Genomic DNA, 14,979 nt, shown 5'->3' on the forward strand with positions numbered 1-14,979 from the left:
ACCTCTGCCTCCCAAGTACTGGGATTAAAGGTGTGCACCACCACGCCCAGCTTGTTTTTTGTTTTTTGGTTTTTTGAGGTAGGGTTTTGCTCTAGCCCAAGCTGACCTGTCCCAGGGTAGCCTTGAACTCGTCAATCCTCCTACCTCTGCCTCTCGAGTGCTGGGATTAAAGGTATGCACCACCAAGCCCAGCTAATATTTTACCTACTTACTTACTTACATATTTATTTATTTATTTACTTATTTATTTCTGAGAGAGAGAGAGAGAGAACTGGAATGCCAGGGCCTTATGCTACCTTGTGCATCTGGCTTACGTGGGTTCAGGGGAATCAAACCTAGCTCCTTAAGCATCACAGATAAGTGCCTTAATCACTAAGCCATCTCTCCAGCCCTCAAAGTTTTGTTTTGTTTTTTTTAAGAGAAAAATGTTACATTGTGATACTATTTAGATGCTTTAGTGAAGCAGAATTAGACTATAATAGAATTACTTGGTACATAATGGGTACTTAGTATAAGTAGGTTTTTATCTGGATTGGAGTTTAAGACTGCTAGGGGCTGGGGAGATGGCTCAGTGGTTAAAGGCACTTGCCTGCAAAGCCTGCCAGCCTGGGCTCAATTCCCAATACGTAAGTAAAGCCAGATGCACTAAGTGGTGCATGTATCTAGAGTTCGTTTGCAGTAGCTAGAGGCCCTGGGGTGCCCATGCTTTCTGCCCTATCACAAATAAATAAGTAAAAATACATTTAAAATTACATGAGCTACTCTCATATAACATTTACAATGACTGAAGATACCCCTTCCATACTTACTAGTGTTTTAAAAAAAAAATAAGTATGTGTCAAGAGATGATTTGTGATATGAATAATCAATTTCTTTACCTTGCTAAGAGCCAGAATTTCCACAGAAGGGCAAGAGTCTTCAGAGTAGTGACTGGGTATTTTCTAGAGCTGCTCAGTGCTTGTTGAATGAGTGACAAGTACGCAGCAACCACAGTGCTTCCAGAGTCCGCTCTGCCTGCCAGGGTCTCCCTGGAAGTATCGTGATCATCGGCCTCTCCAAGTCAAAACAGGTCAAGTGACTGATTACCTTCAAGAGTGACAAAGTTCACCATTCTTGTGCCCGACTAGCCATCTGTTGCCCTCCCTTCTACGTCACTTGTTGGGTCTTGTTGAACATAGTTTTTATTATGTGAAGCCTTGTCTCACAGTCTAGGTTGAGTGGAACTTTGCTTTTGGAACGTCTGTAGATGTGGTTTCATAGTTTTCTGTGCACGTTCACTGTCATGGAACCGGGAAGAAGATGTTGCTGCAGTCAAGAGCAGCACAGATCCAGGTGTGAAATGAAAGAAATAAAAAGAACAGGTGATGAAACCACCCTAGAAACAATAAGCCAGGGATGGAAAGATGGCTGAGTGGCTAAGGTGCCTGCCTACAAAGCGTACGGACCCAGGTTCATTTCCCCAGTACCCACGCAAACCAGATGCACAAGGTGGCACATGCATGTAGAGTTTGTTTGCAGTGGCTAGAGGCCCTGTCACATCCATTCGTTCTCTCTCTCTTTCTAATATAAATTAAAAAAAAAAAAAAAAAAAGAATTGAAGGTAAACTCTATAGCACTGATTTAGGAAGAGAAGAAGTAGCAAAAAGTAGAAAACCCACCTAAGCACCCTGCTTCAAGAGCTGGATGAGGTTCTTGGATTGAAATGTAAAGCATATTCTAATTGAATGCTACAAAATAAATTGAATATTTTTTGTATATAAGCCATGCACACTGGAGCAATTAGAAAAAGGGAAAGAAATTGGGTGTCACATTAATTGGTATTTACTTTGAAATGCATTTTGGGTTCTATTCAATAGTTTGCACTTTCTATGAATTTAATTAGATGCTATGTGCCCCAGGTTGTATTTCAGATGAAAATTGGGGATTTTTTTTTTTTTTTTGGCAATAAGCAGTTGTACCATTTTATCAAATTACATTAGCTAAACTAGACAAAATGTTTACTTGTATATAAAGGACAAAATTGAAAGCATTTCATCATTAAGGTGATAATGTTTCAGAATGTTAGCTGTGTCCTTTTGAATTCACAAAAATTATCAGAAGGAATGTAAAAAAAATCCCTTTACAGGCTAGCACACACGCCTACACAAATGGGTGACTAGTCCTGTGTGCTTGCATGTTACCCTTCCAGGACCCACTTTAAAGCTCCCGAGGTAATTTTAAAATTAACTTGGTGTATTTAATAAATGAAAGAGTATATGGAGAACCTCCAATGAGCTGTTTGGTACAAAATATTTGAATAAACATAATTTGAATGGAGGTGAATTCTACTAGCAAATACTGGAGAGGGAAGTATGGAGACAAGCTTATAGGGAAGCTGTTCATTTTGTGAAGAACCAAGTATTAGTTGCAAATTGAGTTTTTAAAAGGCTAAATTTTTTTTTTTTTTTTACTTTTTGTAACTCCAACTAATAGATAATTACTGTTAAGAATAGGATTAGAAGCATTGCATCCCTAAGGTAGGATGATCATCATGAGTCCAAGTCAACATGGGCTAGAGTGAAACCTCAAAAAAAAAAAAAAAAAAACACTAAGGAACTTTGTCCTTTACTAATAATTTGTTAAATATTTTAGTTTGCAGACTGCTTTCATATACCATACCCTATTTACTTACAACAGGATACATTAAGTAGTTGCTATTTCATTGTTAATCTGTTGGGAAAGTAACATTTACAGAGATTAACTGACTTGCCCAAGGTCGCTCATGTAACTGTTAACCATCTCACCACATATTTTCACTCACTTTTGCCAAACATTTCTTCACCTTTCACCTTCTCAATTTAAAAAAAAAATAACTTTTTTATGTGAAGTGTTTGGACCAAATGATTTGAGGTTTGGGGGCGGTGGAGGGAAAGAAGAAGGATGACTTTCTAAGAGTCTGTGAAATGAACAAGTAAGTGTTTGTGATTACCCCTGCATGGTGGTATGTGGCAGTTTGGCCAGTGAAAGTTAGATATATTTTTTAGAATGTGTCCTATGTCTGATAATTGGACAAAGCATATTACTTCTTAAGGGTTAAGGAACATAAGGATAGGTTTCTGAGGAAGATTGAGCAGGTGAGGGGCATGACCAGAAATAACTAGTGTTCTCATGGATAGAAGGATACATCATCATTTCACCTGTGTCCATGACTTGGCAGAAACTACTTGGGAAATAGACATTCTGAAGGGGGTGGTGGGAGACTGGGCAGTCCAGGTAAAGAAACAGCTGGAAATACTCAGAATCTATAATGAGATAATTAAGACTAATTAGCAAGCCCTCTAGGCAAAAAAAAAAAAAAAACCATTAAGTCCTGATCCAATTTTAATAACTTACCTGGCTTTGAAGGTGGAGTCCAGCGCACCTTGGGTATTCCTGGAGGGTGCCACATGGCTTCTTAGAAAGAGCAGTGGTGCCTGCACTGGGTAGTGTGCTTCTCTCCTGGGAACTGGAGTAAGCATTCAGCTTCCCTAGGGAGCCTCAGTATTCTTACCTATTGAATGGCCATACTTTTCTACAGGATTGTCATGTGACTTCAGTTAGATAAAGGTACATATGCAGGGGGACCTAGAGTAATTCCTAAAATAATGTAAGTCCTTAGTAACTATTAGCCAAGAAAAACTTGAGGGTCAAAGCCCTGCCTGCCACCTAAAACCAGGTAGGTTCAGTGTTCTTTGTGCACCTGCTGTCCCCTCAGTATTGGGGCTGTTACTTCCATATTACAAGGAATAGCTGGTGATACTTCTTGACAGATTCTCAAATAGCCTACCCTTCCTGAAATCACAAGTCATTTCAAAGATGGCCAAAAATCAATTTAGCAGGAAATTAGAATGAGACCAGATTCTGGCCCTGGTTCAGCCTTCCAAGCACTAGAATAACAAGTGTGTACCACTGCACCCAGCAAATTTCCTGTTTAAAAGACAGTTGAGATGGCTTTGCAGTTAAGGCACTTGCCTGCAAAGCCTAAGGACCTATGTTCAACTCTCCTGGTCCCACACAAGCCAGATGCTCAAGGTCACACGTGTGCACAAGGTGGCACATGCACCTGGAGTATGATTGCAGTGGCAGGAGACCCTGGAATGCCAATTCTATCTGCCACTTTCTCTCTCAAATAAATAAATAATTTTTTAAATAGACAGTTAAGGAGCTAAAAAGAGAGTTTAACAGTTGAGGCACTTGCCTGCAAAGCCTAAAACCCTGGTTCAATTCCCCAGTACCCACATAAAGCCAGATGCACAAAGTGACACATGCATCTGGAGTGTCCATTCTCTCTGTCTCTCTCCTCTCTGTCTCTCTCTACTTGCAATATGTTAATTGATATTAAAATAATAGCCGGGCGCATGCCTTTAATCCCGGCACTCGGGAGGCAGAGGTAGGAGGATCACCATGAGTTCAAGGCCACCCTGAAACTCCATAGTGAATTCCAAGTCAGCCTGGGCTACAGTGAGACCCTACCTCAAAAAAATTTTTTTAATTAAATAATTAAAATATTTTTAAAATATAGCTGAAGGCTGGAGAAATGGCTTAGTGGTTAAGGCACTTGTCTGCAAAGCCTAAGGACCCAGATTTGATTCTTCAGGTCCCACATAAACCAGATGTATGAGGTGATGCATGCGCCTAGAGTTCATTTGAAGTGGCTGGAGGCCCTGGCAGCACCTATTCTCTTTCTTTCTTTCTCTGTGTCCCTCATTCTATGTCTCAAATAAAAATAAAATAAAAAGACAGTTGATTAGCAGCCTTGTCTTTACCATATAAACTAACACCTTCACATTTCCCAATGATTACAACGTGGTTATCTTTGAGGAATCCTATCACTGATGCCAGAGTATTTCACAATATTAATCTGCCATCATTAATAATCACTGATTATTTCACTAACTTGCTTGTCCTTTCCCACATCCCAATAACCTGTAGTTTAGCTACTATTTACATTCCAATTAGAGGAAATGAGCCATTTCATTGTTTGCATATATTTAAAAGGGAAGGAAGAACAAATCTAGGTTGTTGCGGTAGTTGTTTTTGTTTCTGGGATCCTTATGCCACAAAATTCATCTCTTTTAATATTTTATTTTATTTTTACTTATTTATGAGAGAGAGAAGAGGTAGAGGAGGGAGGGGGAGGTAGAGCATGGGCACACCAGGGCCTCCAGCTGCTGCCAATGAACTCCAGATGCATGCGCCACCTTGTGCTCTTGGCTCTCATGGGTCCTGGGGACTTGAACCATGGTCCTTTATCTTTGCAGGCAATCGCCTTAACCACTAAACTATTTCTCCAGCCCAAAATTCGCCTTTTTAAATGAATAATTCAGTGGTATTTATCATATTTGGAATATTTACATGGTTGTGGAACCACCACCACCATTATGTAATTCCAGAACATTATTAGCTTCCCAAAAGAAACACTGTTCTTATTAAGAAGTCACTCTTGAACCAGGCTTGCTGGCTTTAATCCCAGCACTCCGGAGGCAGAAGTAGGAGGATCACCATGAGTTAAAGGCCACCCTGAGACTGTGTAGTGAATTCCAGGTCAGCCTGGGCTAGAGTAAAACCCTACCTCAAAAAAAAAAGAAGAAGAGGAAGTTACTCTTGTGCTGGGTGTGGTGGTGCATACCTTTTAATCCCAGCACTTGGAAATCAGGGGTAGGAAGACTTGTGAGGTCAAGGCCAGCCTGGTGGGAGTACAGAGTGACTACTTCCAGATGAGCCTGGGCTAGAGTGAGACTCTTATCTCAAAAAAACAAAATAATACTTAAAAAGAATCATCACTCTTGGGCTAGAGAGATGGCTTAGCAGTTTAGGTGCTTGCCTGCAAAGCCTAACAACCCAGGTTCGATTCCCCAGTACCCACAAAAAACCAGATGCACAAAGTGGCACATGTGTATGGAGTTATTTGCATCAGTTGGAGGCCCTGAATCACCCATTCTCATTCATATTCTCTCTCTCTCTCCCTCTCTCTCTCTCCTCTTTTTCTCCTGCTCTGCTTGCAAGCAAATGCATAAAATTTAAAAAAGAAAGAAGTTACTTTCCTCATGGCTCCCAATCTCCTAGTAACCACTAATATTCTGTATCTGGAGCCGGGCATGGCGGCGCATGCCTTTAATCCCAGCACTTGGGAGGCAGAGGTAGGAAGATGGCCGTGAGTTCGAGGCCAACCTGAGAGTACATAATGAATTCCAGGTCAGCCTGGGCTAAGAGCAAGACCCTACCTCAAAAAACCGGAAAAAAAAGAAAAAAAATATTCTTGTCTGGTGTGGACACTTAATATAAATAGAATCCTACAGTATATAGTGTGTCTGTCATTCACTTAGCATAACATTTTTGAGGCTTATCTGTGTCTTAGCATGTATTGATAATTTTTTTTTCTGTGACTGAATATTTCATTGTACAAGTGTATTGTGTTTTGTTTATGTATCTGTTAAGAAGTAATGCTGCTATGAACATGTGCACACAAGTTGCTTTGCTTTGTTTTGTTTTGTAACACAAGATCTCCCTGTGTGTAGCACAGGCTTGTCTGAGACTTGTGTGGCTCAAGCTGCCTGAAACTGGAGCTCTCGCTGCATCTGCCTCCTGCGAGTTTAGATTTATAAGCGCAAACTACCTTGCCTGGCTATATGCTTCCAGGTTTCTTGGAGTGGAAGGTCAATTCTGATGTGGTGAATTACTGCCACTCTTTTTTTTTTTTTTTTTTTTTACTTTTTTTGACCACTCCTCTAAGTATAGACAATAAGCCATGATAATTCCCTCCCCTACTCCCATTCTTCCCTTCTCAAATCCACCCTCCATCGAACCCCCTCACTCTTCCAGTAAGTCTCTCTTTTGTTTTGATGTCATCATCTACCCCTATTATGAAGGTCTTATGTAGGTAGTGTGAGGCACTGCAAGGTCATGAATCCCAAGGCCGTTTTGTGTCTGCAAGATTGCATTGTGAATCATGCCCCTCTCTTCAGGCACAGGCCTGCACTGGCTGTAGCTTTTGTAGTTTTTTTTTGGTTTGAATTTTTCTTGAAACAGGGTGTTATGTAGCCCAGGCTGGCCTTGAACTCACTGTGTAACTGAGGGTGACCTTGAACTTCCTGGTCCTCCTTCATTACTTCACAATTACTCAAGGTTTTAAACTGTACAAAATAATAATAAAATATTCTACAAATCAAGTATCTGGCAGCCAACACACTAAAAAGCATTCCTATTCAACATGTGTTTTCTCTAAAAGAAAATGGATTTGGAACTTAAAAAAATAGTTACTTTGTTAATGGCACCCTTAGAAAGCCAGACAAGGTGATTAGCTGTGCATTTTCCTTTAAGGAAAGAATTTATAGCTGGGCGTGGTGACGCACTCCTTTAATCCCAGCACTTGGTAGCCAGAGGTAAGAGGATCACCGTGAGTTCAAGGCCACCCTGAGTGAGACTCCATAGTGAATTCCAGGTCAGCCTGGGCTAGAATGAGACCCTATCTCGAAAAAAGAAAAAAAAGAATTTTTATCATTTTTCTCTGTGGTTGATGGAAAGTTTAAATGTTTTATTAATATTTACTGTTCAGAACTGGGATAGTCTGTTAATTAGCACTTCAAATCATATTAGATTTTGAACCTTATTAAAAAGAACTTGCATCTTCAATTATTTGTCATAAGTTGTGGCATGCATTTGGCGTACTAAATATATGACGGCATATTTGAATGTAAATTTGTAAAATAGTGAGCTCACACTTTCTCCTGTGGCACCAGATTCAGGAAATGCTACCTCTGTGGGCAGTACAAATGATAGAGAAGTCTCCTTAATAGCTGCTGTGTAAAGTTGTTTGCATGGTGTTAACAAAACCAGCCAGTACTCCAGCTTCAGTGATTAGACGCACTGTGGTGCAGTAGCGTGGAACAGTGCTTAGTGAAACATAAACGTAACTCCAAAGTCAGAATTAACTTCTGATATCATCTCCTCCACTGGCGGGGGGGGGGGAGGGATTAACCTGGGAACAAGTGACTTGCCATAGTGGGTTCAATATAAGAAGAGACACATAAGCACTTTTCACGTAAGTTCCAGACCAGACTCCATGCGTGCATATAATAAGCTTTGGAGTTAGCCCCTTTAGTTGTCTTGAATGCTACACTGTTCTTGTAAACGCTAGGAGACAGCTGTGATCAAAGGCAAACAAGCCTCTACATGTTACCTATATTCTGCTCAAGGAGACACACAGTAGCAGTTATCTAGTAAGTCCCATAAGAAAAGCAAGGTACTTGGTTGGAATATAGTTGGAAAGGGGTCTGCTTTAGGTAGAGTGAGCACAGAAGGCACTAGAATGAGTGAATTTAAATAGAAGTTCTGTTCATACCCCTGGTTTATGCCATTTTATATTTTTTGAGGCAGGGTCTCATTTATCTCAGGCAGGCATTGAGTGTAATACACTGTCTAGCAAGGATGATCTGAAAATTCTGATCCTCCTTCCTCCACCTCCCACATGCTGGAATTACAGGCAGGCACCGTCATGCCCAGTTGATACATTTCTGTTTGTGTTCCTCATACGTTTGCCTCACAAAATTTTATTGGAAAAAAACTTGCTTTTTGAGGTAAGGTTTCCCTCTAGCCTAGACTGACCTGGAATTCACTATGTAGTCTCAGGCTGGCCTCAAACTCACAGCAATTCTTTTATCTCAGCCTTCTGATTACTGAGATTAAAGGCATGCACCACCACACCTGGCATAGAGAGAGAATGGGCATACTAGGGTTCTAGGCACTGCAAACAAACTCTAGATGCATGCACCACTTTGTGCATCTGGCTTCATGTGGGGTCTGGGGAATCAACCTCTGGTGATTAAACCTTTATAGGCAAGCACCTTAACTGCTGAGTCATCTCCCCAGCCCCAGGAAAAAGATTTTTTTATTTTGCAAGATGCAGAGTTGACAAATGTTTGATCTGTAGCACAGAATACGAAGTGAGGGTATAGCAACTGCTTTTCCATTGCTGAGACAAAACATCCGACCAGAAGCAGCTTATGGAAGGACAGGGTTAATTTTGCCCTCTAGTTTTGAGGGACAGTTTAATCGTGGTGGTGGGAAGCATGGCAGGAGCAGCTGGACCTGACATTTTCATATCAGCAAGGAGGAAGCAGCAAGAGTGGGCAGAAAGTCGCAAGCCAGGCTGCACTGTAACATCCCAAAGCCCACCCCCAGCAACACACCTTCTCCAGCAAGGGTTTATCTCCTAAAGGTCCACAAACTTCCATCCTGACCACCAGCTGGGAATTAAGTCCGAAACGTAATCATAAGCTCATTGGGGCATGGGGACATTTTACAGTAGAGCATTATAGAGTGGTTAAAATGTTAAAGTTCTGAGTTTATATTTGTTTAAACATATTTACCTTGGAAATGCAGAAACCTTGTTGCAGAAGCTTCATTTCCAAAGAAAGGGTATTTACCAGTCTGGCACTATTAGGTCACACTTTATTTAATTACCATAATCACCTCTCTTAAGTCCATGTTGAACTCAAGATAACAGAAGTGTTGATGACTGTCATTTTTATAAATTGCTGGCAAAGGATGTTACAAATTTTGTGTCGTTTAATCCTAACAACCAACTTCATGAAGTAAATATTATGTCTCATAATTATAAATGAGGACACTAAGGTTTAGATGCCAGGAAGCCAACACTTGCACAGCCAGGATTCCGGTTTAAATAAACTTACTGTTTAAAACATCCAGTCTTTCTAATACCTGTATCCACCAGCAGTGATAATTGCCACTGTTCTCATTAAAATTCACATTGAAAAAAATACTTTTTCTTAGGGTAGTATTATGTTTTTACTTTCAATGTACATGTGCGTAATACTCATTTCTACTATTCTCACTCTGTGTGTCTCTCAATCTTGCTCTGTGTGTGTCTGTGTAATGCGGGTATTGAACCCTCAGGACTTTGCATTGCTAGGCAAGTGATATACCAGTGAGCTATCTTCTCAGTCCTATCGTAGTTTTTTAGTATGAGGCTTAAAGATAAAATCATTGTTTATTTGTATTTGCTTTCTTTTTATTCTTTATATTTTTTTGAGACAGGGTCTCATAGTAGCCCAAGCTATCCTTGAACTCCTGATCTTCCAACCTCTACTTCCAAGTGCTAGGATTATAGACTTAGGCTACCTTGTTTGGTCAGGACTTTTAAAGTTCAACTTTATTGAGCAACTGTTTTTTTCCTCAAGCACAGAACTGCCCCAGTGATGCTAGGCCCTGTCTGTGTTGCTGATACTGCTGTGAAACCACACTGCTGAGTGTCGCAGCTTGTTTTCATGTACTGTAGTACTCTGCACAGATCATTTTATCCTTATGTTATAAATAAGGACTCTGAGATTTGGCATGATTAGTAAAATAGCCATAGTTAAATAGTATATGGTAAGGTCAGAGACCTGGGCTTTTGTACTGCAAAGCTACATCATTTGCCTTCACACTCTAGAAACCAACCCCAAGTATAGGCTGGCAGTAAATAAGTTATATATGCACATTATAAATTTCTTTTCATTGAGTCCCCTGATCACATAGTTGGTATGATGTAAGTGATATTACAGTGTTGGTGGTATTACTGTATACATACTTAAATATCTGGAATTCAAGAAGCAGCCCAGCACTGTAGTACAAGAGTCAAACAAGGGGTTCTATGGTAGAACACTTGCTTAGTAGACACAAGTCCCTCACTGGGTTCTTGTACCACAAAATAATAATAATACAGAGAAGATTGCTACAAGAATAATACAGGAGAAAGGAGAGGATTTACAAAGACCTTGGGAAGAGTTTAATTCAGATATTAGGAAAACCCTCTTTGAATATTGAAAAATAATAGAAACAGGACGGTATATCTATGAGGAATAAAAAGCCACTTGACAAAACAGGGATTATAATTTAGCCTGGCGTACTCTTCTAAAACAGCACACCAGGAAAAATTCATTGTCCTTTTGTTTTGTGGTCAACATTAAGTCCCTATTCTGTTGGCCTCACCAAGCAAGAGTTTTAAGGGAAGAGGGAAATCATAAGAAATCAGGGTCAGCTGTACAAGAATCAGATCTGCCAACCTCCTGGGTGCAGGTGAACTTGGGCTGGAGCTCCCTTATCAGTAAAATGGTGCATAAAGGTAGGTTCCTCTTGGGTTTGCATGCATCTGAATCGCTTGGAAAGCTTGCTAAAACAAATGTGCATTCACCTGCTTCCAGTGGATCTCGGGTAGAAGTGGCAAGGTTGCTTCTAGCAAGTCCCCAGGTCGTGCACGATGCCAAGGTCCAAGCACTGAAGACTGCTCTTCTCTCTGAAAATTTGTCTCCTGCCGAAAGCTGTATTTTAAAATTACAAATGTCATAGAAATCAGGAGGTCTGGGCTATATATTTCTACCTTCAACTAAGTCTTCTGCATCAGTAATGTTGGGCTCTCTCATGGTTCTCTGTGACACAGACTGAAAGAGAATCCAATCTAACTTCAACAAAACTGCTTTTGAAAAGTATATTATATGTTACCAATGGTGTGCATGTCAGGGTGTGAAGACTGAGGGCTTTGACGAACCCTCATAGAAGCTAGTCTGCCTTTGCCTAGTAGGAAAACATAATAACAAAGAAGCTTGGTGTAGGAGGAAATGTGTCCATGAAGAAGAGTTCAAGATTCAGACAACCCATGACAGGCCCATCCTTTTGCTACCTATGTAGTAAATTAATTTTTTAAAGAACGTAAATAAAGAGAATAATAACCTAGAGCTATATGGGCACCTCAGTCTGTGAGCCCTTCTGGGCGTTGGCACTCAAAGAGAAGGGTGTATTGAAAGTGGCCTTCCTTGAAGCATTCAGGAAGCTTTGGTGGCCCCGGGCGCTAAATGGGTGAAATGCCTGGAACACAAGTCTGTTAGAGCCAATAAAAAGAGGGAAGATGGCTGCTAAGTCATTTTGCTATTTCATTTGGTGCAGAAGAGAGAGCAAAGTACAGAATATACCTTGAACCAGAGCAACGGTTGTGGCATTCACATCCATGCCAACATCTTGAAGGAAACATTCCTAAGCCTGAATGAAACAGTCCTTGTTGAGGCTAATGCACGCTAGCACACATTTTAAATCATAGTGAACCTTTTCCTTCTTTTGATAGGTGAAGATGAAGATGAATTTGAGAATTTTATGCTGCCTCTTACAGTCTCTTTTGAAACAGTATTACAAATATTCAACAACAATTTCAAACAAGACGAAGTAAAGGTGAGTTTGGTTTGTTCTTTGCATATCTGTATGTCCTGGGCTTCCCCAGGCCTACATTCCCAGTGCATGTGCTTCTCTAGTTTCTTACACTAATGGACTGTGAAGTTGGTGAGTGGTTTTGGACAATCAGTTCATGATGAGATGGTGGGAATTTATCTCTTGTGTTAGTTACTGTATCTAATAGAACATTTCTCGTGGGTACACCATGTTACACATACCTCTTCCATCCACCCTGGGGTTTCAGCATATCCATATGCAGAAATGCACAAATAACACACATGCTAAACCTCTACATCTCTAAAATTTTTAATAAGAATTTATATAAATCAAGACTTTATTAAATGGCTAGGCATATATGTATAAATAGGAGCTGGTCTTGAAGTATTGCATTCTTAAACCGAACAAAGTGATTAGGATAACTGATAGCTAAATAAGGTTTTTATGTGCCTGTGGGAGCCATATTAGGATTGATTTGACAAGTCAGTTCAGCTGTGGCAACAGTCATAATATCTAAGACAACATTATGTTTTATTAGTAAAATCCTTAAGTGTAGCAAGCTGTTTGTGACAAAAACAGCCTCATATTTTAACCTGGGGGATGGGCAGCATGCATTTTACTAACCAGAAGTAGTATCTCCTGAAATTAGAATGTACCAAGGCTGTATTAAGTAGATTGACGCTGATTGTTATTTTTAAAAGAGTAATAAGTGCACTCCAGAGGATGTAGGCACCTTTGTTGCTGATGCCTCAGTCATAGTTTATTGTTATTTGAAAGAGGTTGAAATATTTCTTAGCCATCTTTTGCATGGCTCCTCTTGTTCTCGCAAAAAATTAAAATTAAAATAGTAGTATGAACCCCAATAGAAAAATGATGGCCTTTGACAGTTATATATGCAGTTCTTCTGCCAAAAAAAAAAAAAAAAATCCAAGTCCTATACACTTTAGGTAAAAATAGAGCTTTTGAAATAAATATTTATCAGGATGCAATAGTCTTGAAATTTTAACGGTAAAAAGTATCTTAAAATTTTTCTCCGTGTGTCTATGGTGTTGCTGAGTTCTCCCTTAGTTTCCACTCATGTTTACTTCTGTGGTGGCTTCCAAGTTTTTCTACTGACCAACAGAACCCTTATGCTGTACAATGGCCACTGCTGCCTCTGTTTAAAAGAAGCAGTGAGGTTGGAAAATACTATCTTTATAAAAATTACAGTTGTCGCATTTGAAGATGTCATTATATTCCAACCCTGTTTTGATATAATTCCATCTAGTTGGATAGAAACCATTGTAGAGTCATTTTTAATGGAGTTCCAGTGATATATCCCTAAACCAGCAAGTTCTTAACGACCCTGGAAAGTGACTGCTTGATTACACTTTAACGGTATTTGCAAATAAAATCACAAGTAATTAAGGGGAAATCTCCAGGCTTTTGAGCAAGTTTGATGCATGATAACTGCCTGATTCAGCTTCATCTAGAGTAATGCTGTGTAGGCAACAGCTACTGAGATCAATAGCAACGTAATGATAGCAGCAGAATTAAGTGAGTAACCTGAGAACTGTGCCTCAGAATGCATGCAGCTGCCACGAACCAAGGCCACACAGTGCACTCTGTGCTTCCGTCCTAAATGTTCATCAAAAGACGCCCTGCAGGAAAATGGAGTTAGATGCTCTTTATTGCTGATCGTGTCTCTTGCCACATTTATCAGGGAAATTGGATTAGCAGTTGGCAGCTGCAGGTAGACAAGATTCTGCAGTGATTAAATATGCAGCTTGGCTGCATTTGTTGTGACAGACCTTTAGTAAATTCTCCTGTAAGCACCATCTGTCTAATTTGTAGGAAGAAAACTTGGTGCTTTGAGCTACAGATAAAGAACTGAATCTGTTGCCTTATCATAAACAAAACTTTTGCACTAAATGCTTTTAAATGTAATTTATTCGGTTAAGGCTATTTTTCTGTCGTGATGAATAAATAATCCATGCAAAAATGCTTTCAGGTACTTCGTTTTGCAAGTGCCAGTGATAAAACAGTTCTGTTTTGTTCTTCAATAAAGTACTTAGTATTCCAGTCCACAGGAGGTGATGCCGTTAAAATATCTCTATGAAAATGCTGCAGGACTGCCAAATTCATTTAATTTGCAACCCTTACCAGGATCCTCTAACTCCCTATTTATAGGTATTTTTCAAATGCAGATTTCAGGTTGAACTTAAGCATTAAGGACCTATGTTACCAAATTGAAATATAGTTTGTGAGGTGAGAAAATGCTGCAAAACCCTTAAATTTATAACTTTATTTTCTTACATTTGTCCTAATAAAATTGAAGAGAATGTTGTATTTTTGTATTGGGTTTTTCCTTCCCAAAGTCGGGGAAAGAAAGAAAGCACCATGACAACTCCTGGTTCTGCCCCATGATCTCAAAGTACATGGCGTCCCCTATCATTTCATCCATAGTAAACTATAGGGCACTGCTCTCTGTCTCAGGCATGATTTTTTGACTCAGCCATGACGTCATTGATTTTAAGGAAATGAATGAAAACTTCTCTGAGGAAGAGGAGCAGTTAAATAGGAACCTACTATCTTTAGTCCCTTCATAAAAACTCTGCAATGTTAAATTATTTAAAATCCTTGATTTTCAGCATGCGCACATTAAAAGTTTTCGCACTAAGTGCCAAATGTTGCAAACAGCACTTTAACAGAATGATTTTGCTTTGATCCCTGTAGCAGTTCCTGAATAATTTATCACAGGTTATT

General features: G+C 39.7%; 1 protein-coding gene across 1 annotated transcript in view; it reads left to right on the plus strand.

Moving 5' to 3' along the window:
- Positions 1-14,979, plus strand: part of LOC101607464 (ran-binding protein 17) — a 161,550-nt gene that overhangs the window by 67,955 nt on the left and 78,616 nt on the right. The window contains exon 7 of the mRNA XM_045152176.1: positions 12,134-12,237. Coding sequence (XP_045008111.1) covers positions 12,134-12,237 — 104 coding nt within the window. The remainder of the gene's footprint in view (positions 1-12,133; positions 12,238-14,979) is intronic.

The sequence above is a fragment of the Jaculus jaculus genome, chromosome 6 (genome assembly GCF_020740685.1).
Source record: "Jaculus jaculus isolate mJacJac1 chromosome 6, mJacJac1.mat.Y.cur, whole genome shotgun sequence".
In the NCBI taxonomy this organism is placed as follows: Eukaryota; Metazoa; Chordata; class Mammalia; order Rodentia; family Dipodidae; genus Jaculus; species Jaculus jaculus.